The sequence below is a fragment of the Phycodurus eques genome, chromosome 10 (genome assembly GCF_024500275.1).
Source record: "Phycodurus eques isolate BA_2022a chromosome 10, UOR_Pequ_1.1, whole genome shotgun sequence".
Taxonomy (NCBI): Eukaryota; Metazoa; Chordata; class Actinopteri; order Syngnathiformes; family Syngnathidae; genus Phycodurus; species Phycodurus eques.
The window spans coordinates 25,416,499-25,441,353 of record NC_084534.1 but is presented as its reverse complement, the minus strand read 5'-3'; the positions used below and the strand labels follow the sequence as shown (position 1 = coordinate 25,441,353).

Here is a 24,855-nt window from a genome sequence, read left to right as displayed (position 1 = left end):
CTCTTGTGTTAATTTCTGTGATTGACCAAAATGTCAACATGCTGTAAAATGACTGAATTAGTGCAAGAAACCAGCTTCTTTGTGTTTCATTTTTCATTCCCCCCCACCCCCCCAATGTTTTGCATATATTACTATTTTTGGTTTAGTCATTTTGGGCTACCGTTATGGCACTAGGGCGAATGAAACCACATTTTGATTGTTGTACTTTTGTCTTCCAGCAGGTGAGACTGGTAGACCAGGTGCGCTATTCAGTGCTGTCGACACACCCAAAGCAAAAAAAAAAAAAAGAAAACTGCAACTCCACTGTGCGTCACTCAGGGCGCGGTCTGGCCAAGGTGCGCCAGCCCTCATGCAGCTTCCTCCCTCAGTCCCTCGCCTGCCTACCTGCCCTGCCCGACTCGACTCCTTCCTCCCCCTTGTCGCGAGAGCCTCGGAACCTCGGTCGCGATGGCCGGCGCCCTGCCGCTCAAATCGGCCCTGTCCGTCGCCGCGGTGGACGACACCTCTTTGGCCCTGCCCTCGAGCCACCAGCGGCACCGCTCCGGAGAGCAGCGTGTCCTGGAGCAGGTGCAGAGCCTGCAGAGGACCAGGTCCAGGCACTCTAGCAGCAGCAGGACTGGCTCGACCTCTTTGACTCCCACCAGTAAGAACATTTTACCAATTCTTTCAGCGTTGCAGAAACATCTGTTTATTTGCCTTGCTGTATAACCTGAAACAAAAACAAAAAATAGTGCACATACCAATTAGCCCAGCAAAAAGTTGCATTGCAGTAGATGGATTTGAATCATAATGGAACAAGGTGTAATACCCTCCAGTTATTACTTAGAGTGCAAGATTGGGGTGTGGTATTGGTACATAAATATGATTTATTTTTATTTTTTTTAGCCACAATACCTACATGTATTTTGTATTTGACAATTGCAATACACTGCTGTAATATTTTACTATTTTATTACATTGCTGTAAATCTCCTCCAGCCAAACAAGTTTTTAAAAATTATTTTAAACAAGAAAAAATGCGGCGACGCGCTGGGCGACTGGTTAGAGCATCTGCCTCACAGTTCTGAGGAGCGGGGTTCAATCCCCGGCCCCGCCTGTGTGGAGTTTGCATGTTCTCCCCGTGCCTGCGTGGGTTTTCTCCGGGCTCTCTGGTTTCCTCCCACATCCCAAAAGCATGCACGTTAATTGAATACTCTGTGACTGTGAGTGCGAATGGTTGTTTGTTTGTATGTGCCCTGCGATTGGCTGGCAACCAGTTCAGGGTGTACCCCGCCTTCTGCCCGATGATAGCTGGGAGAGGCTCCAGCACGCCCGCAACCCTAGTGAGGAGAAGCGGCTCAGAAAATGGATGGATGGATGGATGGATGGAAGAAAAAATGCTTGTAGAAGAGTATACAATAATACAAAGTCATTTTATCCACACACAAATCAGGTTTTAATATTCCTAAACTTTATAGTATTTAGTGACTATATCAGCACAATAGCCACTTCTGCTTAAGATGTTATTATATTATGACATTGCTCTAAATCTCCTGCAGTCAAAAAAAAGAAAAACAAAATTTGACCAACGGTTTAGTACCATTTGTGCAAGACTGCATCTGCATTTTTATGATGCATTATTTTTAGTGTTTTAATATTATTTTGTCACTATAAGCACTATACTAATATTTTACTGTTATTATATTGCTTTTTTAAAAAAAACTATTATTATTATTTTTTTTACTGTTACAATGCTGTAATTCTCATCCATTGGTATTTTATAGTAAAGTGTTGTTACTTTTTAGGGTGAAAATGTTTCCTATTTTATTACTTTGCAGAGAATGTCCCACAGTCAAACATGATTTTTTTATAAGAGAGAAATAATCAATACTATGCCCTTCATCAGGCTGTTGAGATATAGCATAAGATAGACTGTTTACAATGCAACGTTCCAAAAGGCCTGTTGGTTAGAATATATTTTAATATTACGTAATACCTGTAATAATATAGCACGTTAGAGACGCTCTCAGTATGTTGCAGTTGTGTATTGTCAAATCAGGCAGTGTAGCTTTGAACAAACAGGTTCTTCTAATTTCCGCCTCATTAAATTACAAACCTCTTTTTGAACTGTACGCGCCCTAACTTTTGAGTATAAACATCGCTGCGAGACGTTAGATGTGCCCTCCCCTGCCCATTCTTTTAGGAATGTTGTTCCTTATTAGTTCCGACAACTTTGAACCACAGAGCAGTCACTACTCGGTCTGTAGGAATAAGCGCAATAAGGACTTTGAGGTAATAAATCTGTGGCTGCAATATTCGCTTTTGACTGATAACACCCTTGCTTTTTTTTCCCTCTTCAGGCCCTTTGAATGACGTAGTTTACGAGTCCAGCGCCTCTAATGAAAATGTGTTCTTTGGAAATGGTTACCCAAAAACTGTGAGTACTTGTGAAACGTTACTGTTACTTGGGTTTTGGGTTAGTAGAGTTAGTGTTAAGGGTTGGCAGGGTTAGGCTTTAGAGTTAGTCGGAATAGTGCGGTTAATAGAGTTAGGGGTTTATAAGAGTTTGGTTAGGTAGGGCAAGTAGGCTTTTGGCGTGATTTACGAAAGGTTTGATTCTGTTCTGATCTACAAACCGGGCGCAACCAGGACTGCCTCGGCCAAACTTGCAGAATTGCAGCGCAGTTCATTTTGAGCTTTCTGGGAGGAGTATGGATTAATTTTTACCAGAGAGAAAATTCGATGGCTGATTTTGCATCTTTAAATAACGCGTCTGAAAGGCAAGTGCAAACCAAGACGCAAAGTGAAATGCGGTGGTGAGAACCTTTCCACTCGTGGAAGCATTTTTGAAATGCCCGAAACTTTATCACTACATATCGTCTATTGAGAAATGCAATTTTGGAGCTAAATTTGGGTTAATGATTGGTAAGGTTAAAGTTAATGATTGGGAGGGTGAAGGTTTATAAGGGTAGTAGTCATAGGTTAAAGTTAGTAAGGGTAGGGTTGTTTGGCTTACAAGGTACAAAGGTTAGTACTGTTAAGGTTCATATGTTTCTGGTTAGGGTTATGGTTGGTCGGGTTCCGGTTTTGCCAGTCGAAAATTATCACAATCCATATCGTTAGGGTTAATGGGTTATGGTTAATAATTTGATATATACAAATGCATGTAAATGCAATACATTTGTTCACCTCCACCACGCTTGTCGTCCCGGCAGCTCCCTCTCGAGAAAAGCATCAACCGCCAGTCATTCAACAGCACGGCGAGCGCCGCGGCCAAGACCACCAACACCATCGGGCGTCGCTACGAGTACGGCTACACCCCCGTCGGCTGGGCGGCCCCCAACCGCGACGAGGCCGACCGGGGCCGGCGGCGCTCCCTGGTCGAACGCCGCCAGCCTCCGCAGAGGTTCCTCTCCAACCGCAGCACCTACAGGACGGAGATGCTCAGCAGTAGTAACAACTTCACGGGCAACACTCAACACTTTGTCAGCAGGCCGCTTGACATCAGTAAAACGCAATCCAAGCCTTTGTCTGTGGACAGTAACACCAAGCAAAGCAAGCTGCCCGGCAAAGGGGATTCTGGGTAAGAGAGGATGATACAGTGCACTTCTTCACCACTAAGCTACAACCATTTTTGTAGGGTCGGGGTTAGTGGGGTTAGGGTTTCGGATGAATGTTACCCAAATCATGCTTTCGCAACATCCCTCTTATTGTACTCGCAGGTCGAGCGGAAACAACGCATTGGCTGACATCACCATGAAGGAGGCCGTGGAATTCCTGTCCAACGCGGACGTGAAATACCAACACGGCGGAGCCTCCTACATCCAACACATGACCTTCAGTGACGACAAGGCCAAGGAAGAGGTGAATTATCTCGCTGGCTAGGAGATAAGCGCTATAGCTTCAAAGTTCACATTGTTACAGAGATGTGCTAACCACTTTTTACACCATGAAGCTGCCCAGATTAATACTATATATTTATATATATTTTTTACTTTTCAAAATGTAAATTTAATCAATATTTTTACCCTACGCTATTGTATTTATTAATAAGTGTAACTTAATTTTTAAATCTATACTTTTTGATCTTATTTTAAGATTTGATGTACTGCAATTGTATTGCATTATTTTTAACCTATTCTTTTTAAAAAAAAAATTACTTCTTACTTTATTATTTTATATGTTCTCTGTACTTATTGTAACATTTCTATATTCATGTTTTGTAGTTTTCCATTTTATGTTCAGTTACTTTTTTACTTTATTATTTTTGCTTTTTTTTTTTCCTATGCTCAGAAGGCTTAAACACTTTTTTAACAAAAGGCTTTGTTTTTTGTTTTTTTATATGATGATATGATACATGTACAATTGATTAATTTCTATTTAATTAGAAAAATAACCCCACATTTTCTGGGTGAGTCACCTGATGTCAGAGTAAAAATTCTCAAAGTTCTGGGTTCAAATCTCGGTTTCCGCTTTCCTGTGTGAGCCTTGCATGTTGTGCCCATGCTTGTGTGGGTTTTTTTCCGGGTACTCTGACTTCCTCCCACATTCCAAAAACATGCATGTTGTGTTCTTCAAAGACTTTAAAGTGTCCATAGGTGTGAATGGGAGTGTGAATAATTTGTGTGTACGTGCTATGCAACTGGTTGCAAATGCTATGGAAAACGGATGGATGATTTAATATGGTATACTTAAATATCCTACACCAGGTGCTGAAGCACAACGGCATCGCTCCGCTGGTGGCGCTGCTGCAGAGCCCCAACGTGACCCTCAGCCAGACGGCCTCGGCCGCCCTGCGCAACCTCTCCTTCAAGAACAACGACAACAAGGAAGAGATCCAGCGTTGTGGCGGAATCGCGTCTGCCGTGGCGCTGCTCCAAGAAACCGACTCCGCTGAGATCCAGAAGCAGCTCACAGGTAGAACACCCCGTTACTCCCACCCATTAATCCTTCTGTAAATCACGAGACAGCTATTCTAGTGTTGGTGCTTTTCGAATACAGCAACTGAATATTAATGCAGTGCATCCGGAGAGTATTCACAGCGCTTCACTTTTTCACAATTTTTGTTACAGCCTTATTCCATAATGGGATACAGTGAGGCCCTGTTAACTGTGGGGCATAGGTTCCAGATCCGTAATATAGAGATTTAAAAAAAAAAAAAAAAAAAAAAAATGTTTTTATGCACATCATTTCACCTCTCCCACACGCTTTAAACACATTTCAACTCATTATTGTAAACATTGTATTTGAACACACACAGCAAATTGCTAACACAAAATAAATACAGTGCTTATTGTAGCATTTGTGTGTTAGATATATTCATTTAAGAGGCGGGGATTTTTATATACTGTAGTGGCCTATATAGTAGATTCTAGGGCTGAAACTATTTTGACTATCTAGTTTAACAATATAGGCCGCTATATCAAAATCCCCATATAGTGATGAGTGAGTATTGGATAAATCGTTTCAACTCAAAATTCATTTTATAATAAGGGTCTAACACAACAAAACGTGAAAAAAGTGAAGCTCTGTGAATGCTTTGCGGATGTTGTAAGCAGTGATGTTCCTTTTGTCTCCCTCCAGGTCTTCTGTGGAATTTGTCATCCGCCAACAGCCTGAAGACGGACCTGCTGAGGAGCTCGCTGCCCATCCTGATGGAGCGCGTTGTCTTGCCTTACAGCACAAGCCCAGACCAGGGCACAGCAAGCGGGCCGGATCACGAGTCCTTCTTTCACGCCACCGGCTGTCTGCGGTAAAACAGTTTCCCAATAAACCATTTTACTGCAAATGTGAAATTAACCACTTTCACATGTTTGCAATAAAATTACCCAAAGATCAAGAATTAGAGAACAATTTGCACACCCTAATTTCTTGAGAGGACAGTCCTTTCTCATAGAACTGAGCGAGTATGTCCTCCCTCGCCCCACCCTACAGGGATATCGTAATCGTAAAACACTAACGCCATATATGTAGCATGTACACAGTCATAAACCAATGTTACATAAACAACTGTATTAAGTAGTGTAATTACTCAACACAAACAAACCACCTTCACATGAGGCTAATCAATAGGATTAGCTATCATACTAGCTTTAATAACACACTTAGGCAACCAAATATGTGCACTAGCACTTTACGGTATTAAACTCACCTATTGGCATTAACACACAATGCTAAATGTTTGGGAATACAGGCAAATTGTTTCAGCAGAGTAGATGGTCTGTTAGTAGCTGCGTCAGGAAAGTAGCATCCAACAAAACTCCATGCAGATCTGCTTACCTTTTAGCTTTGAAATGACAGCGTGGCACCCATGGGGTTGTGACTGTTTCTGCATGATAGTATTTCAGACAGTCAGTAGCGTGAAAGTGGCTCTGGATCTTTGCCCAGTGTTTCAGACAGTCAGTAACGTGAAAGTGGCTGTGGATCTTTGCCAAGCCAATTATGTAATAGGCGAGGAAACTCAGTGTGGGAACGGTTATTGTGTAAATGAACACCGCTGTTACATAAAAGTGGAGCAGTTTCTGAATCATTTATCTTATTTTATTGTCTTTTTTTGCATTGGGACAGAAACCTCAGCAGCGCAAAGCACAGCAACCGGCAGACCATGAGGAAATGTCGAGGTTTGGTGGACTCTTTAGTCGCTTACCTTCAAGACTGCCTGGATGCTGGCAGGACAGATGATAAGGTGGGTGTGTCGGTGTGGAGTCACCACCAAATTAAGACGTAGGCGTAGCTGAAGTAGGGTACAGAAAAAAATAATTGTTTGCTATATCACGTCATAATCATGGAGTCCGCGGTTCAGACGAAATTGGTTTTGTCCAGACACACAAGGATTTGTGAGCTTAAATATCAAACAGGTTTAACATTTCCGATTGTTAGCCCTGACCATTTTCCCAGCAGATCAAGGAGGAAAAATCCCATTTACCCCACTCAACACCACGAGATAATCACTCAGGATGATATTTCTGAGACTTTCGACAATTGGACTTTTGCTGACTTTGATTGAAAGGGAGTTAAATGCTCACTCTCGGCCTGATTTTCGGTACATGTGTACTCTGCTTAATGGCTATTTCACGCCACAACCACCATGTCACCAACCAGTCCACGGCTCGGCCAAAGTCAGTGTTGACTACACATGAGTATTTGTGATTGTAAATATTGAACAGGTTTAACATTTACAATAGCTCCGACCACTTTCCCAGCAGATAAAACCGCACTCTTAACACACACCAGAACACAGGAAAATGACTTGGAATAATCTTTCAGAGCCATCCGATAATCAATAAGTGTTGATATGTGTGTAACCCGATTAAAATGTTTTCAAAACAGTGTGCGGAGAACTGCGCGTGCATCCTGCACAACCTCACCTTCGAGTTGGAGGCCGAGGCCCCGGCGTTGTTCAACCGCATCACGGCACTGGCCAAGCCTGTCGGCCCGGTGGAGAGTCAGGGCGACGCCGGGCCCATCAGCTGCTTCAGTCCGCCCAGCAAAGGCTCCGACAGCAAGGTAAGACAGCGTTTTCTCCACCAACCGATTGATCCCATCCAGTGACGAGCTTCCACCGCTTTGTTTAGCGCTACTTCGACTTCCCAGTGGCGGAGGACCCCAACCCTAGTGGGGCCAGCTGGCTCATCCACTCCAAAACCCTGCAGAACTATTTGTCCTTACTGGACTCCAGTCATCGGGAGGAAACCCGGGAAGCCTGCTGCGGAGCTCTGCAGAACCTCACTGCACAGGATGGCATCGTAAGAACTCAAACAATCGTGTTTAAGATTTACAGTGTTCTCCCGCGACATCACGGTTTATTGTGGTGCCTTTGCTATGTGACATTTTTAAAGCGATCTTTTATTATGGGTTTCTACGGTACAGTGAAACCCCGGCATATACACGGGTCAGCATTCCCAAATTTCCATGTTTGCTGATTTTTTTGGGAGGAGGAACCTATCCTCCATTAGTTGCTGAAAATCTTGGCTGTTCACTGTTTTTATGCTCAGGTCAAAGCAATACAATGATTTCTTTTGCACCATGTGGTGGAATCTTGGTGTTGTTGTTAGGTTAGATTAATTGACGTGTTTTTTTTTGTCTGCATTTGAGATGTCCTGTTTTGTTGGCAGCCTTTGAATGCATGTCATGCACCGTCAAAAGTGAAAGTGCAAATATGTTTCTGCTACTCTCCAATGCTCGCTAATACTATTGATAAACCTCCTGTGAAGGTGGTTTGTTTGTGTGGAATAATTTAATTACTGAATAAAGTCGTTTATGTACCATGGTTTCATGATTGTGTACATGCTAGATGCATGGCGTTGGTGCTTTATCATCCTTTCCGTTTTGTAACTATCTATAGGCAGTTACAAACCAATTTTAAGAGTGGTAGGAGGCATACATTATTCAGATTTTCGCTGTTTGCGGCAGGGGTCGGTCTGTATCCCCTGTGGGTATTCGTTGTTTAATCTTTACTTTCTGTAATGCCCTCACGTGGGAAAGTAGAGTGACAGGCGCCATTGCACTTTTCACTTTTTTGAATACCGGGAGCACATTAAAACGCGTAAACTATGAACACACTTAGACGCTCACTAGCACACACGCGTGCCGATGTCGCAGGCCACCCTACCAGACCACGCCTCTTAAAGGCATATATCTAATACACAGGGACTACAATAATTACAGTATTTTCTGTACATTTTAGGCTTGCATTTGTTTTTTTTTGTATTTGTTTTTTTAGTTTGAATATGTTTACAATGTTTAAAAAGTTATTTTAATAAGTTTTAATGTGTTTAAAGTCTGTAGGACTGCTAAAACTATATAGTATTTAAAATAATTACATGGTTTCTCTTTATCGGGTATTTTCACCTATTGCGGTTGGGTGTGGAAGGTATTCGCAACGATAAACGGGAGTTCATTGAAGTTCAGTCGTTTTCACAAATCCACTTTTGTTTCCGGCTTGTGTTCAGGTGTCCAACGTCATGAGCCAGATGATGGTGCAGAAGCTTGACGGCCTGCAGGTCATCTCTCCACTTTTGAAGTCAAACAAAGTCACCCTGCAGAGGAACGCGGTGGCCCTGGTACGGAACTTCAGCAAGAACCCCAACCTGCAGGGCATCTTGGGTGAGAAATGGCATCAGCGCGAGTGTACCACAATTCAGTATTTCCTACAACAAAGGGAGGCATTAAAATGCTATTGCAAAAAAAAAAAAGCTAATCCCAAGTGTATTCGGAACATCGTACATCTTACGTGTGAGTTACAAAACGGATCAAATTTGTCTGTTTATTAGGTACGAAATGGAACGACTGACCCACTTTATTAGGTACTAATTGGAGCAAAGAAGTCATTATTAGGTACAAAATGTAACTAACTTGTCAATTGATAGTATAACTAACTAACAAAACCATTTTACAAGTGTAGACTTATTAAATGTTGATAACTTCTACGAAATGTGTTGATGTCTGACATTTTGTTGTGTCGCAGCTCGCAAGGTATTGCCCGAGTTACTGGGCATCCTGGGCGCGGGCACCAAGGAGGGCAACGAGTCGGACGACACGCTGGCCATGGCGTGCCAGACGGCCAACTTCCTGGTAGCCAAGGAGCCCGAGAGCGGCAAGCGCCTGCTGAACGGCGGCTTAATCAACTTGCTCAACGAGCTCAGCCATAACAAGCGAGTAAAAAAAAAAAAAAAAAAAAAAAGTACACTCAAGCAGAGTACACACTTGCTGATTTTTAACATCTTAAACGATCCTTAAAATGTGAGAGACCTGACAAGTGATTGGGGAAAAAAATAATTGGATTTACTGCCCGTACAATGTGTGGTGTACTCCAAATCGAGGCTGCCGGAAAATACAAAAAAGAAGAAAGATTAGCAATAAACGTCAGCCCCGTTTTTCGAGTTTTGTGGATGATAATCTGTTTTAACACACCTCACACTACAGGACAATTTCTCATGATAATCTTTTAGAGACTATCATCGATAACATTTATGGGGCCCGACCGCTTTTCCAACAGAGAAAAACTCGCTCTTAACAGATTGCACACAGCAGGATAATCACTCAGGATAATATTTCAGAGACATCCGATAATCGGACCTTTGATCAGAAGAGAAGAAAAATGCTCAATTTCGGCCAGATTGTCAGTATGTGTATACCCTGGTTAATTGACTCAATCATCATTGTTCAGTTTCACGTCATAATATGTATTATTGTCAGCACCGACCATTTCAAATTGGAGGAAAAATCACTCCCAACACACCCCACACCACAGTATAATCGCTCAGGATAATCTTTTACAGACATCTGACCATTAGGCCTATGATTGGAAAGCGGGGAAAATGCTCAAGTTTAGCCCGGTTGTCATTATGTGTGTATTAGTCACATTTTTGGACAGTTTGGAAAGTATCAAAACTCAACACGTGGATTTTCCATAGTAAATAGTGAACAGGTTTAACATTTCCGATTGTCGGCGCAACTGATCAACAGAGAAAAAAAATCACTCTTTTCACACTGCACACCACAGGATATCCTCTCAGGACAATCTTTTAGAGAAATCCGACAATTAGACCTTTGCTAAATTTGTGTGTACCTCGTTTAATTGGCTACCATTCCGTTTCACGTGATACGGAATCTGTGTCTCGGCCCAACTGTGTTGACCACATACACAAGGACTTACGATTGTACACATATTGAACAAATTTAACGTTTATGATTGTTGGCCCTGACCGATTTCTGAAAAATCAATCAACACACCACAGAATAATCTCTCAAGACAATCTTTTTGAGACAGCTGACGATTGGGCCATTGCTAAATTTGATTGGAAAAGGAGGGAAAATGCCCAAATTCGGCCTGGTTGTCGCTATGTGTGTACTCCACTTAAATCGCTAACATTTCCTCTTGATCGTGCATGTGTTTCTCAGATATTTCCCCAAATCCAGCAAGGCAGCATCTGTGTTTCTCTACCAGTTGTGGTCTGACAAGGACATCCAAAGCCTCCTGAAGAAGGTGAGTTTGCGTCTCCGCTTCCACGCCTCTCGCTGGTATTTGTGAGAAACGGCTCCCAGGATTACGTTCCCAGGAATGCGGTAGCGCAGGTTGGAGAGGAGGCTTTCTCCGGAGGTTGCACTGATTTTGTGTTTTTGATTTTTGTTCCACAGCAAGGGATGAACAAGTCATCGTTTGTCAATGACATCACCGCGGCGGCCCACAAGTCGCTTCAAGTGATCGACTAGAACGCGGGGCCCCACCCACACCGCGTGCGCTAACAACCTTTCTCATTTTATTTTGTGGTTTTTAAACTCCCTTTGTAATTGAATTGGTGAGCAATTGGTTTTGAAAGAAAGTGTCAAAGTTTTAGAGGGGCCAAACACGCTGTTAATTGACTGTTGGTCATTGGCCGTAAAGAAAAACACTTCTTTCTCCTACCCTCCTTGTTGAGTGCTTAACTTTTGACCTCAGCTTACCTTTACGAGGTACTTAAGTATAACAATTGTGTCAGTTAATTAGGTACAAAATGCAATAAACCTGTCAGTTTTACAAAATGGAGCAAATTATCTTATTTATTAGGTACTCAATCTGGCAGGCTATCCAGTGAGCAAACTTGTCAGTTAATTTGTCAAACATGCTAAACATTTATTAAGTACAAAATTTAGCTAGCAGGTTGGTTAATTACACAGTATATCAAATGGTGTAAATTAGTCCACTTATTAGGTACAACATGTAGAAAATTTTTTATTAAGTACATAAATAGTAAACCAATTTATTAGACATTAAATGCAGCTAAGGTCAGTTTTTTTTTCAGTAAAATGCAGCAAATTGGTCCATTTGATGCAGAAAAAATGCAGGAAGTTTGTCACAAAAGAGTAAATTCGAAAATGTGTTTGGTGCACAAATGACTAAAAAAAAAAAAAAAAAGTTTTATCAGGTGCAAATTGCTAAACTAGTCTAATATTAATAGTAATCATTAAATTAAGGTTCAAAATGCAGTGGATGTGTCACTATGAGTTACAAAATGAAATGAAATGCTGTCGGAAATTTAAGTGGTACAAGATGTATCACATTGAACTATTTGTAATGAAACTCATCAAGCTAGTCAATTGACTACTTAATTTAAAAAATGCAGCAATTAAATTTATTTTGAAATGCAATAGTCATTTTATGAGGTACAAAATGCAGTTGTCGGGGGCAAACGTCACTAATTGACTTCTCATTGGCTGTCAGGTCGCAACTGTCTGGCTTGCGCGAAAAAGAGAAACACGTCTTTCCATTCTGCCCTCCTGGTCGATCGCTTAACTTTTGACCTCAGCTTACCTATGAGGCGCCCGTAAGCTCACGGATGACGCCTACGATTTACGAGGTTTTATTTTAAACTCATTCGTGTGCTTGTAAAATAAAGAATAGTCTGCATGGATGCAGCCTATAAAAAGCATCATGACTTCATACCGTTAGAATATATATCAGTTGAGACTGTTCTAGGCAGGGGCAAGCAGGCTAGTGCCCCAATCGAGCCTACAGATGGCCCCGTGGGTTAAAATAAGATGGGGCAAATTAGTCCATTTATTAGGTACACAATACACCAAACCAGTCTAGTTTGTTACAAAATGAAGGAAATCTTGCCATTTTATTAAGTACAAAATGCAGCTATCAAACAGTTAGTTGATATGGATCAAAATGTTTGAAACTCCATTTGTAACACATCAGCTTATTAAGTACGTAATGCAGCAAACTAGTCAATTTATTAGGTGCACAAAATGCAACTAACAAGACAGTATTCGTGTGTTAGTAATAGTATTAGTAAATTAATTAGTTGATTTATTATGTACAAAATGTTTCTCAATGGTTGATTCCGTACAAAATGGAGTAAACTGGTTGATTTAAACAAAAGTGCCAAATGCAGCAGTCCAGTCAATTAATGAGGTAGAAAAATGCAACAAAAGTATCGCATTTATTCAGTACAACATCCAACAAGTGAGTTAAAAGTGGAGCAGACATAAAAAGAAAACCTGATTGGCACTCGTTTAAAAAAGAGCAAGGCTGCAATAATAATAATTAATAATGATGATGATTTGTCATTAGAGCCTTTCAGTTCTCACGAGTTAAAGAAACACACAGACACAAATGATGTCATTGTGACGCTTTTATTCACGCATGCACTTGATTTCACAGACAATCATGAAGATGATTTATTATATTTATCAAGTAAGGCAACTTATGAGGAAACATTAGGGTGTTGTTGTTACTTCCTCAGGCCTCGTTTGCTCCTGCTGCCCTTTGAACTGACAAACAAAAGTAAAAAAAAAAAAAAAAAAAATCAAAAGTGAATGCGGACATTCATTGTTGTCTGTTGTTAGCAGTTAGTGACTGAGAGTCCGCTGTTGCTTTGGGGGACACATTTTTACACTCCTACTCATTCTGCCTAGCAACAAGTGACCTTGAAAACGTGTGAAGCTAGCTATCTAATGTTTATGGAACATTCTTTAGTTTGTGATTAGTCATACGTGAGTAACTGTACATTGACAGTTAACGGTTGTTAGCAGTTAGCGGCTAACAACCCCCTATCGTTTTTATCAAAGATTATTTATAAATAACATTGACACAATGGGCTAAATAATCTGTTTATCAGTGTTTTGAAACTCTCATTTTTATGCCCCTTCCAGTTCCGCCTAGCAACAAGTGAAGCAACCTGGCAGGATAAAATTATAGCTATCTAACATTTTAATTCTATAGTTTATGATTGTATTCCTACGGGAGCAAATGCATACATTCACTGCTGACTGGCTGTCGTTTTCAGCGGAAAATGTTGTTTGTATGTAACAATGACACACAAAGTTAAGTAGCAACGTATGATCCTCAGTTTTTTTGGTGCGCATATTTTTATGCCCCTACAAATTCTGCCTAGCAACAAGTGACTGGGCAGGGGAAACTGCTAGCTGGCTAACATTTTATTCATTAATTTGTAATTGTTTTCATACAGGAGTTAGTGAGCAGAATACATCCACTGTTGACTGAAATTAGCAGTTAGCGGCTAATGACTCGCTGTTGTTTTTAGCGACCACTCTTGTTCATATCCAACAATGACTCAACGGGCTAAATAGGCAGCGTATCAGTAGTCCGAGGGGGAGTCCGGCGTGATTTGGATGGCGTCGGGGTCACCAAATGATCGTGTTGCACTTAAGACCTTTCAGCTGTTGTACCCACCCCTACCCCCCACGCTCCCCTTGGGACCCTCTACACATGTGTTTGTCGCAGTCTCACTTGAGGCACCTTTTTGTCCCACTTAAGCCCCCACGTAGCCCACTTAGCTGGCGGGCAGCTGACCCTTGCAGCTGCTAAGGGGCCCGCCGCCTTGTTAAAACCCTCTCACTGTTTATTTGCACATGAGATTATCTATTATCTGAGCATCTGTCATCGTTGATTGATTATTTCTTTTGAAAGCAGGAATAGCGATGGTACTCACATTTTCTGATGGTCACTGACGCGGTTCCTCAGCACAGTCACCTGCATGTGTGCAGTTATACGTTAAGTCACGTCACTATACAACAATGTGTCGATTTATCATGCACGAAATCCTGCAAATTGACCAGTTTATAGTACAAACTGCTTGTCAGTTTATTAGGTACAAAAGGCAACATACAGTGTAATCCTCTTTAGTTTGACAGTAAACCTAAACTGGAAGTGGCATGATTCATCTTGAAGAATTATTATTATTATTTTTATTTTTTATTTTTTTTGGTGATACCTTTTGAGCTAAGTTCCCTGCCACCACACAGTGCTCGTATCTCAAGTTGCAGTCACATTGTGGTACATTGTTCACTGGGTACAAAATGTAGCAATCTAGTCAATGTTTTAGGTACAAAATATGGTAAGTTAGTCAGTTTATTAGGTAAAAAATATTGTGTTGTAATATATCGTAATGCTTCAGTATGATTGAGTCACCTCGTATTTCTGCTTCATGTATTTGTACTGAAGGTCAAACTTCTCCGCTTCCAGCTGCCGCATCCAGTCCATCAACTCTTTGGCCTTTTCCCTGCATAGAGTAGACACATACATAGACAGAAGAATGGTTAAAGTGATAGATTGAGTCATTGATTGATTGATTGCCAGATCTCTACCTGACTTTGTCCTCCCTGAGGTGATCAATGTTTAACTCCTTGCGGCGGTCGTTGAGAATCTTCCTCTTCTTCTCTCGCTCGGTTTGTCGCTTTGTTCCCGTCTGCGTCTGCCCGACCCGCAGCCAAAGTATTAGGAACACCTAATATAGATAAAGAATCATAATAATACGGGATAATAATATCGGGTTACTTTATAGCCGGTGAAGCTCAGGTTGCTCAGGATCAACTTCTTCCTGGCGTCGTCGTCGGCTTTCTTCTTGGCCTCTTCCTCCTCCTTCCTCGCTTTCTCCTCCTGGAAAAAAAATACGGAATATGAAATATGACAAGTTTCACAATCAGAAGCTACGTTTTTATGTGTTGCTTTGATTTCAACGTCAAATAGCGATCATAAATAATAAACAGAGAGCATCACTTGGCAGTCAACTGCCAGCCGATTTTAAATTTTTAGTTCTGATCAAGAAACCTCTGTAATAATAATAATAATACAATAAATGTTGTAGTCAGTTCATTAGATGCAAAATGCAAGAAACTAGTCAGTTTATTGTCGCACATTAGTCAATTTGTTTGGTACTAAATGAAAACACATTTGTTAAAAAAAAGGTGCAAACAAGTCCATTTATTAGTTACAAAATGTTGCTAACTAGTCCAATGAGTGCAAAATACAATAAATGACTCACTTAAAACTCCTTCACTGCCAGCCTTCTCAGTTAACATGGATATTTGACATCTAAAGCCGTCAATGGCAGTGAATGTGTTTTAATTAGGTACAAAATACAGGAAAGTAATGATTTTTTATTTTTAAAAAAGTAGCAAACAAGCCGTTTCATTAGGTACAAAATCAAGCAAACTGGTCAGTTTATATTGGGTAATAAAATGCTGGAGATTATTAGATTTATTTGGTACAAAATTTAGAAAATGAGTCGATATATTGGTTTACAATGAAACAAAGTATTTATTAGGTAATTTCGAAATGTTGCAACCGGTCTGTTATTCTTCTCTTGTTTAAAACTGCAACATTGATAATATTTATTTATAATTGTTTTTTTGCATTTGACTGCTTGGAGTTTTTTTCCCAAACCAAACCCCATAGAGAAAAATGTGCTTTTGTCGTAAACCGAGACACGGACCACTATGGACTGGACTTACGGCCATTTTCGTCTGTCGTTCTTTTTCCTTCTCCGCTCTGATCTTCATCTGGTCGGCTCTATCGGACCGGCGCTTCTCCTAAAAAGTCGCAAAGCGGAGAAATGGAAGGGGGTCGCCGGTTGATGATGTCATCCGGAGGTGACGGGGAAACCTCACTATGCGGTCGGTGAGGCTGAGGAGCTCCTCTTCCTCCTTCTTGCGCTTCTCAAAGTGATCCTCGATCAGAGTCTGGAGCTCCGTCAGGTCTTTCTCCATTCGCTTGCGGTGGATGTCCTGAAAGACGATGTGCACGCATGACCGGTCAGCCAATCAATCAGTCAATCAATCAATCAATCATCGTGACAGAAATAATAACTTCAACTCACGTCAAAGTCCACTTTTTCTCCATCTGGGATTTTGGGGGCAGCCAAACAGGGAACAAAACCAGGCCTGATCAGGAATTGTAATAATAATAAAATATTTAATATATATGATAGGAATAACATAATGTCATAATGATAATAAATGTGTTTATAGTACTATACATTTAATAATAATAATAATACAACAATAATGATGATTTTAAAATATATATTAAATATGAATGCTATCTTATGTAAAAAAATAAATAATAATAATAATAAATCACATACATATGATATAAATTCTAATGGCAAAATATTATATAATGATGTATATTAATATATATAAAATCAAAAACATTTTCAACAATTATAACTACAAATAATACAAAAACATTCCAAATTACAATCAAGAATAATGCATTGTATACCGGTATAATAATAATAATAATAATGTAAAGTTATAAATTATAATAACACATGATGAATGAAACATCATCTCTTACTTTTTCTTCATGGCGTCTTTTACATGCAAAAAAAAAGATGCCAAAAATATTTTAATAAGTTATGATTCATTTTTATTGTTATATGTGATATAGTCAGTGCTGCGTACCTTCTTCATGTTCCTCGCCGCCATCTATTGCAAGGCACAAAAACACTCCGGTTAAAAAGAGTCAAAAGTTTGGAGACACTTTCTCATGCTTCTGAATGACGTCTCCAGTCGTCCAATCAGCAGCGAATACTGGACTGTTCGGCCGGGATTTGTGGTTTTCCATGTGTCCGCTGAATGCGCCACAAGCATGGATCTGCTAGATGGCTTGGAAATGTTGCGAGTCACTTTTTTTCGTCAATAGAACGGAAAAGTTGCTAAATTTATTGCTTGTCACTCTTTCTTATTCAATTGAAGGGTTGGAAAAAGTTGCTTATCTGTCGCTAGCCACTTTTGGGGAAAATAGTCATTTGACGGTGCAGACAAATTGCTACAATTATTTGCACGAGACAGAACTGCCTTCCGTCCGGAAGTCTTTCTCCATGGTCTCACCGAACTCCTCCCATGCCCGAGTTTTTGCTTCAGCGACCACCAAAGCTGCATTCCGCTTGGCCAGCCGGTACCCATCAGCTGCCTCAGGTGTCCCACAGGCCGAAAAGGCCCGATAGGACTCCTTCTTCAGCTTGACGGCATCCCTCACCATTGGTGTCCACCAACGGGTTCGGGGATTGCCGCCACCATTGGAGCCAACTCACCACCAGGTGGTGATCAGTTGACCGGTCCGCCCCTCTCTTTACCCGAGTGTCCAAGACATGCGGCCGGAAGTCCGATGACACGACCACAAAGTCGATCATCGAACTGCGACCTAGGGTGTCCTGGTGCCAAGTTCACGTGTGGACACCCTTATGCATGAACATGGTGTTCGTTATGGACAATCCGTGACGAGCACAGAAGTCCAATAACAGAACACCGCTCGGGTTCTGATCGGGGGGGCCGTTCCTCCCAATCACACCCTTCCAGGTCTCACTGTCATTGCCCACGTGAGCATTGAAGTCCTCCAGCAGAACGATGGAGTCACCAGCGGGAGCGCTCCCCAGCATCCCCTCCAAGGACTCCAAAAAGGGTGGGTACTCTGAACTGGTGTTTGGTGCACAGGCACAAACAACAGTCAGGACCCGTCCCCCCACCCGAAGGCGGAGGGAGGCTACCCTCTTGTCCACCGGGGTGAACTCCAACGTAATGGTGCCGAGCCGGGGAGCAATAAGTGTACCCACACCTGCTCGGCGCCTCTCACCGTGGGCAACTCCAGAGTGGAAGAGAGTCCAACCCCTCTCGAGAGGACTGGTACCAGAGCCCAACCTGTGCGTGGAGGCGAGTCCGACTATATCTAGTCAGACCTTCTCGACCTCACACACCAGCTTGGGCTCCTTTCCTGCCAGAGAGGTGACATTCCACGTCCCTAGAGTCAGCTTTTGTAGCCGGGGATCGGATCGCCAAGGTCCCCGCCTTCGGCTACCGCCCAGCTCGCATTGCACCTGACCCCTATGGCCCCTCCCACATGTGGTGAGCCCATGGGAAGGGGGACCCACGTTACCCTTTCGGGCCGTACCCGGCCGGGCCCCATGGGTGCAGGCCCGGCCACCAGGCGCTCGCCTTCGAGCCCCACCTCCAGGCCTGGCTCCAGAGGGGGGTGGGGGGTGCTTCGGGAGTATGGGGTACCGAACCCCCTGATACGGGCTGTTCGGTCCCTGTACGACCGGAGTCAGAGTTTGGTCCGCATATCCGGCAGTAAGTCGGACTCGTTTCCGGTGAGGGTTGGACTCCGCCAAGGCTGCCCTTTGTCACCGATTCTGTTCATAACTTTTATGGACAGAATTTCGAGGCGCAGCCGAGGCATAGAGGGGGTCCGGTTTGGTGGCCTCAGTATTGCATCTCTTCTTTTTGCAAATGATGTGGTTCTGTTGGCTTCATCAAGCCGTGACCTCCAACTCTCATTGGAGCAGTTCGCAGCCGAGTGTGAAGGGGCTCGGATGAGAATCAGCACCTCCAAATCTGAGACCATGGTCCTCAGTCGGAAAAGGGTGGCGTGCCCTCTCCGGGTCGGGGATGAGATCCTGCCCCAAGTGGAGGAGTACAAGTATCTTGGGGTCTTGTTCACGAGTGAGGGAAGAATGGAACGGGAGATCGACAGGCAGATCGGTGCAGCGTCTGCAGTGATGCGGACTTTGTATCGATCTGTTGTGGTAAAGAAGGAGGTAAGCCGAAAGGCGAAGCTCTCGATTTACCGGTCGATCTACGTTCCTACGCTCACCTATGGTCACGAGCTGTGGGTCGTGACCGAAAGAACGAGATCCCGGATACAAGCGGCCGAAATGAGTTTCCTCCGCAGGGTGTCCGGGCTCTCCCTTAAGAGATAGGGTGATCTTTTAAGAGATATTTTAAACAATTCATCAAGGGAGATTGACAAATGGAAAAAACTAACATAATATTGGATGTCATCGGGACTTGCAAGGGTACCTTATGAAGTGCCCCGTCTGTCATTTGTGGACAACAGTAGCTTTGAAGTGTACGCGTTTCAGTTTTTCCAGTTCATCGAGTGGAAAGACAGCAGTTCAAAAAAAAAAAAAAAAAAAGCGAGTTGAGTGACACATGAAAGGGAAAACGAGGCAGCTGCCAGCAATGATGGAGTGAAAATGTCTGTGTGTGTGCATGCACGTGTGTGTGTATCATTAAAAATAACTCAGCCGTCAGCTTTGCAAAAATAGATGGAGAGGGCGCATTTGCACAAGGCATTTCTTTGTTTTTATTTGATATATTTTATGTTTTTTTTTTTTTCCAATTTAAAAGTTGAGCATTACCCCAATTCCAGTGAAGTTGGGGCGTAAAATGTAAATTAAAAAAAACAACACAATGGTTTTCAAATCCTTTTCAACCTCTATTCAATTGAATGTTAGTTTTTTTTTTTTTTTTTTAATGGAAATATTCACCCATTTTGAATTTGAAGTTTTTTGACGACGACACAGAATTGTTGTGCGCGCACACACTGCTAACGACAGGCCTGTGTGTGTTACAAGCAACAAAAGCTGCAGAAGTGAACTATACTTCCATCGACTTCCTCCTCATCTGCAAGCTCCTCCTCCTCTCCTGTGCAAAGCATGACGCGTTAGCGGCAAACACGAATATTTCGTGACGATAACCACAGAGCAGGAATTGGAAGCCCGCGCAACCGCGCTCAGTGCAACATAACAATACACAAAGTGGATTTCTCTGCATTTTAATCATTTGCAATGGCTTACTTCTTTTGATGGGTGTATGTGACCAACAACATTAGTTTTAAAACTGAAAAACGTAAAAAAAACACTCGTTAAGAAAAATCGATTAATATTATAAACATACAATACAAAATTTGCCAAAATATTGTCATTAATATTACTTTATAAAACACAAAACAATACCTTATTGTTGCTTTTTTAGTCTTATTTTTTTACACATCAATTTGGCTATTATTTACTTTTACATTTTGTAATTATTTTGATTGTTGTGTGTCTTTAATACGCTGAAAATGGAAAGTTAATTAATACATTTGAAATGTGTAATATCATTCATTAAAATAAAAACTACAGTATTATTAATGAGTTATTTTAATACTTTTAGTACTATTAGGTGTTTTGGATGTAGTTAAAATAAAAGAATTTAATAATACAGTACATAATATGAATAATGATGTAATATAGAATATCATCCATTAAATTGAGCATTCTAAACTTTAACTTTAAACTTGTTTTTTTTTTTATTGTTTTGAAATGTAATTAAAGCCAAAAACTATTAAATTCATTTCAAATCAAATGATATAAAATCCTAATTTTATATATCATAGCATCCATTAAAACATCTTTCAAATGAGTTACTTTGGCTTGAAATGTTCCACATGTAAGATATTCAAGAATTCAAATGTTACTTTTAAAACGTTTTAAAGACCGCGTTATAGCAACGGGATGCCGTACTTCCAACCAGGCTTGAGTACAACCTGGTCTAGTCAGTGGCCAATCGTAGAGCACTTTACAGACAAACAACCATGCACTCTCACATTCACACCGACAGCCAATTTAGAGGCTTCAATAAACCTAGCGTGCTTGTTTTTGGAAGCCGCAGAAACTTGTAGTGATTCTCAAAGTGTGGTACTTGTACTGGGAGTGGTACTCTGGCTCCCTCTAGTGGCACATGAAAGAATCACTGAATTAAAATGTTTCAACTGTGCATAGTTTTACATTGGCTTGAACTTTCTTTTTTAATTCAATCCAGTACAATTGTTAAGTGCAGGACAACTTTTGTTAACTTTTCTGGTTGTTGTACTTTGAGTTAGTACTACTTGATGTAACCGGTTTTGGGAACCACTGCAGCGGGGGATAAAGGTCAACGCGGTGGACAGGCGCAGCTGCCTGGACAGTGGCAGCGGGACAAAAATACAAAAAGAGCACCGGGAAGCCGGCGGATTAGCACGTAAAGCAGCAAATCAAGTGGCAGGAAAAACACCAGCAGCTGATTGGAGGGGCTGCACAGCAAACAAGCGCAGATCAGTGAGCTTCGAAAACAAGGAACCGCGCGTGTATTTGTGGAAGTTGGAAATGTGACTTCGCGGGTGCTTACAAGCCCGAAATCGACAATACATTACGTTATATTGTCACCTTACTGTTAAGACGAGTAGTGATTTTTTTGCACTTGTATGACAGGTAAAAATGTCTATCACTAACATTTTTTCCCAGATTTTTTTTTATTGATGATACACAATATGAACTATATTATTTTTATTGTATTGCAGTTAAGAATATGTATTTAATACAATATTCTTTTTACCGTTTTATTCAGTGTAGATGTTTTTATACATCACCTATAAAATGTGTCATTATTATTATATTGATTGGTTATCATATTTTTTACACTTGTATGACAGTTAAGAATGTTGATCAACATTGATTATTTACTGTAGTGTAATAATTTAACATTATTAAAAACAGTGGCTTGGTTCAAATAGAAATATAATATTTAAATAATTGTAAGTTTAAAATCGATAAATGGATTATTTAGTCATTAACTATGTTTTTTTTCTGTTTTATTCAGTGATATTATTGCTGATAATTTAAATCATACAAAGAAATTATTGTTATCATCACTGAGTGGTGAGCTCATTTTTACAAACATTTTTTTTTCAATTATTTGAGCTAAAATTAAAAATTCTTTAATTTAAATTGAAATAATATGAGGTAATAAAAATAAATCAAATATATGCATATTGATATATGAAACAAAAATAAATTGGTATCATTTCATAACTTTACTCTTGAATGACATTTAAGAATGACCATTTTTACCCTTTTATTTGGTGTTGATTTTTTCATGTTATTATTAGTGGTAAACTTATTTTTACCTTTTTTGAAAAATATATGTAGCTTAATTGAAATATAATGTCATAAAATAATAATTCAATGTAAGATTTCATACAATAACGATTCAATATATCATATAATAACCCATTTTAAATATTAAATCCATAAAAGCAAACATTTTAATATATACAAATTGCATATACACATCATAACACATATGATCATAATTGTAAGTCTAATAACATAATTGGCCAAGTTATTTTTAACTTACTGTCACGATATCAACAAACAAAATACAAATGTGCTTGCTAGAAAATGGTGTGTTTTCTGTTTGTTTTGAATTTTTTTCTTTGTGTGTTTATCTTTTCATGGTTTTCTGAAAATATTTAAAAAACGACTTAAGCAATTATGCTGTCAGGCTTCCGAAATGCATCATTTTGCATTTATTATGTGATGCATGCATCAATAGACTTACGGTTTTCCCTGCAAGAAAAGACACACACACACACACACACACCAAAATGCATTAGTCGTCTCCATCATGTCATCCGACCGCCATCTTGTCATGTACTCACTCGTACGCCTCCTCGCCGTCCGACATGTTGCAAAACAAAGCACCTGCACTTTGAAAAACAAAACCCAAAAAGTTATTTTGTGCTTCAAAAAAAAAAAAATAAATACAACTGCACACTCACCGGGACCAGAAGCTCCTTGGAGATGTGGAGGAGTGGGAAACGCACCACGCTGTCCCCTGACCCGGGCCCGGGTAAGCTTTTAAACCGGGCCTCGGATCACATGACGGCACAATGGCGGTGGCCACATACCTGCAAACAGATGGCGGCGGGTATTAAAATGTACATTCTCACTGGACGTGCTTTGACTATTTTTACACGGCAAAAAACCTGGACGCGGACCCTGTAAGAGGGTAAGGGTGGGATTAGAAGGTGGGCTTAGTGAGATGTGTAAACATACTCCGGGGGGCTCTCAGGCCCCCCCGGACCCTCCTTTGATTTGCAAGAAGACTTTTATTGTGGCCTTCGCCGCTCCTGAACGAGTGCCATGGTTGTGTAACCGCCACCAAAAGTGGAGCCATGATGCAATTGTGAGCACCCACCCCACCCACACCACCCACACCACCCACTGGACCATCTTCAACCTTTGCTCAACATGGAAACACAGCTGCATTTAAGAAACTTCCAAAGCCTGGAAAAAACAACTGCATTTTCTGGCCTTCAATCACAAGAAGGGCGCTGATGCCAACTGAGGGGGGTTGGTAGCACCAGAGGTGGGTGCAGATGGCGTATGTACTTGTAGCTGTTTTTTTTTTTTTTTTTGACACCTTTTACAGTGGATGAAAAAGTCGACACACCCCTGTTCAAATGTCAGGTTTTGTGATATATATATAAAAAAATGACACCAAGATAAATCATTTCAAAACTTTTTCCACCTATTACCTGTAAAAAAAATATATTTTTTTATCTTTTCGGGAGGAGAAGTAAAAATAGATAACTGAAATAATGTGGTTGCACAAGTGTGCACACCCTCTTATAACTGGGGATGTGGCTGTGTTCAGAATTTAACCGATCACATTCAAAGTCATGTTTATGGGAGTTAGCACACACCTGCATCCATTTATAGTGCCTCTGGTTAACACTCAATAAAGTTCAGAATTTGTAGTGGGCTATTTTTTATTTTTGCTTTCAAGCAGAAACTTTAACATTTCTTTTTTTTCCAATTATATTTTTCTAATCTCCCCCCCCCCCCCAAGTTCTAGGTCACATTAATGGTGGGAAAGGTTTTGAAATGATTTATCACGGTCTCATTTTTTTTTTAACAACAAAAACCCCCTTGCATTTCAACAGGGGTGTGTTGACTTTTTACATCTACTTTATCGAGCTACCATTCTGTCTCTCTCTCTATCTATCTATCTATCTATCTATCTATCTATCTATCTATCTATCTATCTATCCAAAGATTCTACTGCATTTATTTACATTGAGTGTGAGTTGACATCTCCACCATGTGGTCAAAGTGAAAACTGACAGACTCCTGGCTAGAGCGGGTGCCCACTGTAATTCTACTTTTTGTCATTATCTGTTGATAAGAGCCCAGTGATAACTTAAGTTATCTTAACTCCACTCGCAGCCCCTGAAGCCAGTTCCACTTAGCAATATGGAATTTGGTAGACGTCTCAAGGCTCCCAGCCTGGAATTGCGCTGGAAGTCATTCTATATTTTGGTTTAAATCGGCAATTTGAGGGTTGCTTTGGCCTACAGATTTTGTCTGACTGCTACCAAATTTGAACCACGAGCACCAGTCAGACGGGCAACGCTGTAATGTGAATAACCAGAGTGTGGATGGAGCACGGCAGTGAAGTTTGGTGACTTACCATGAAGCGCAAAACACATATTCAGTTTGTGCTG

At 40.9% G+C, this 24,855-nt stretch overlaps 2 protein-coding genes across 4 annotated transcripts; one reads left to right on the top strand and one right to left on the bottom strand.

Moving 5' to 3' along the window:
- Window positions 1–73: 73 nt before the first annotated feature.
- pkp1b (plakophilin 1b) lies at window positions 74–12,296 on the top strand. 2 transcript variants are annotated; one of them, XM_061688510.1, is made up of 13 exons: window positions 74–643; window positions 2,339–2,415; window positions 3,194–3,561; window positions 3,701–3,842; window positions 4,688–4,895; window positions 5,562–5,730; window positions 6,546–6,663; window positions 7,308–7,484; window positions 7,553–7,723; window positions 8,930–9,083; window positions 9,445–9,631; window positions 10,881–10,965; window positions 11,118–12,296. In XM_061688510.1, exons 1-13 carry the CDS (start codon window positions 448–450, stop codon window positions 11,190–11,192), a joined length of 2,127 nt encoding a protein of 708 aa, XP_061544494.1. In that variant the 5' UTR covers window positions 74–447; the 3' UTR covers window positions 11,193–12,296. The 2 variants fall into 2 exon arrangements, with proteins under 2 accessions (XP_061544494.1, XP_061544496.1); XM_061688512.1 differs by lacking the exons at window positions 10,881–10,965; window positions 11,118–12,296 and adding an exon at window positions 9,251–9,314 and having other exon boundaries at window positions 9,445–9,533.
- A 795-nt stretch (window positions 12,297–13,091) lies between these two features.
- On the bottom strand, window positions 13,092–23,162 carry tnnt2b (troponin T type 2b (cardiac)). 2 transcript variants are annotated; one of them, XM_061687106.1, is made up of 12 exons: window positions 23,128–23,162; window positions 23,008–23,050; window positions 17,172–17,195; window positions 17,065–17,080; window positions 16,583–16,646; window positions 16,374–16,490; window positions 16,218–16,295; window positions 15,262–15,363; window positions 15,072–15,178; window positions 14,896–14,986; window positions 14,417–14,457; window positions 13,092–13,235 (listed from the first exon to the last, which is right to left on the bottom strand). In XM_061687106.1, the coding sequence occupies exons 4-12, from the start codon at window positions 17,073–17,075 to the stop codon at window positions 13,196–13,198; spliced, it is 651 nt and encodes a 216-aa protein (XP_061543090.1). In that variant the 5' UTR covers window positions 17,076–17,080; window positions 17,172–17,195; window positions 23,008–23,050; window positions 23,128–23,162; the 3' UTR covers window positions 13,092–13,195. The 2 variants fall into 2 exon arrangements, with proteins under 2 accessions (XP_061543090.1, XP_061543089.1); XM_061687105.1 differs by having other exon boundaries at window positions 23,008–23,055; window positions 23,128–23,158.
- Between the last annotated feature and the right edge of the window lie 1,693 nt (window positions 23,163–24,855).